At 39.8% G+C, this 1149-nt stretch overlaps 2 protein-coding genes across 2 annotated transcripts in view; one reads left to right on the top strand and one right to left on the bottom strand.

Annotated features, from left to right (window-relative positions):
• The window catches only part of prox2 (prospero homeobox 2), a 14529-nt gene that overhangs the window by 8507 nt on the left and 4873 nt on the right, over positions 1-1149 (bottom strand). The window lies entirely within an intron of this gene.
• Positions 196-1149, top strand: part of dlst (dihydrolipoamide S-succinyltransferase) — a 7897-nt gene continuing 6943 nt past the window's right edge. Inside the window, exon 1 of the mRNA XM_014012498.1 lies at positions 196-318. Within this exon, the coding sequence (XP_013867952.1) occupies positions 256-318 (63 nt within the window). The 5' untranslated portion in view covers positions 196-255. The remainder of the gene's footprint in view (positions 319-1149) is intronic.

Genomic DNA, 1149 nt, shown 5'->3' with positions numbered 1-1149 from the left:
ATTATAAAGAATTATTCAGTATTATCACTACCATACCACAAATCGTTTCTCATTATCATTAACTACAAGGTAAATTTTGATAGTGAGAAACTACTGAAGTCGCACTGAAGGACTGAAATAAGTGGACTCGCCCATCCCCACACGTTCCCTAACACTACGTCATTTCCTGGATTCTCGCGCATGCTCAGTCTGAGTTTGTCTTGTGGAGTGACCGCAGTTCTTCTTCCGCTGACAGGCYGTTGTCGTACGGTGACCATGTTATCTCATTCCCGGTGTCTCACCAGGAATTTTGGCCGTTCCCTGTCTGCCATCCGTCAGGTAGGCAAGTGAAGAATAAAACACAGTCTCCCCGAGTGAGGGGGTCTCTCGCTGCTTGCGGTCGCGGAAGAAGTCGCAGTTTCTGTGTAGTCAGCTTTACGCGGGCTAGCATTAGCTTTAGCGTTAGCCTGATAGCTACCGTAGGCCACGGTCGTAACATTGTCAGCCAAGGACAGCATGACACTTCCCTACACCTACACAAACATTCCTGCAAACTCGATTTAAGGTTTTACACTATTTTTGCTGGTGTTTGAAGTGAACAGAAAGTAGCTACGCAATGTTCACATACAGTCTTTCATTGCATCTACCCACCAACAATTTGTCTCCCAAATACAATATTAGCTACAAGTACGATCAGATTAGTTAGCTGCTCGTACTAGTTATCTTTATGTTGAGGTCAAGTGTAAGAAAACAAGTAGTGGATGTAATGTAAAGTTTATACAAACTTTAGTTTCACGATTAGCTGCATAGCAAAGTTTAGTTGAGTTGTCAGTTTTGGTTTGAGATCCATTTGCCAATGGTTATTTCTAATTCTAAAGGTGTTTTTAATGTGTTGATCAAGCTCAAAATATGTTCTTGTCCATTTATTTGTGAGGTCGTTATATTTAACTATAACCACCATTTTGATTAATACATTTATCGATCATGTCAAAGGTCATTTAGTAAAAGTGACTTTTGACCATCAGCACTTGACTTCTGGGCATCACCGCCTTTTATATGCAACACTCAGTTCTTATTACGTATTTGACTTGATTAGAAAAAAATCTGCTTAAGTTTAAAATGGTGCTTGCAATAATTTTTGGTTGCAACCCTGTATGATATATATATATA

This window comes from Austrofundulus limnaeus, unplaced genomic scaffold (genome assembly GCF_001266775.1).
Source record: "Austrofundulus limnaeus strain Quisiro unplaced genomic scaffold, Austrofundulus_limnaeus-1.0 Scaffold2, whole genome shotgun sequence".
In the NCBI taxonomy this organism is placed as follows: Eukaryota; Metazoa; Chordata; class Actinopteri; order Cyprinodontiformes; family Rivulidae; genus Austrofundulus; species Austrofundulus limnaeus.
This window is presented reverse-complemented; position numbering and strand designations above follow the sequence as displayed.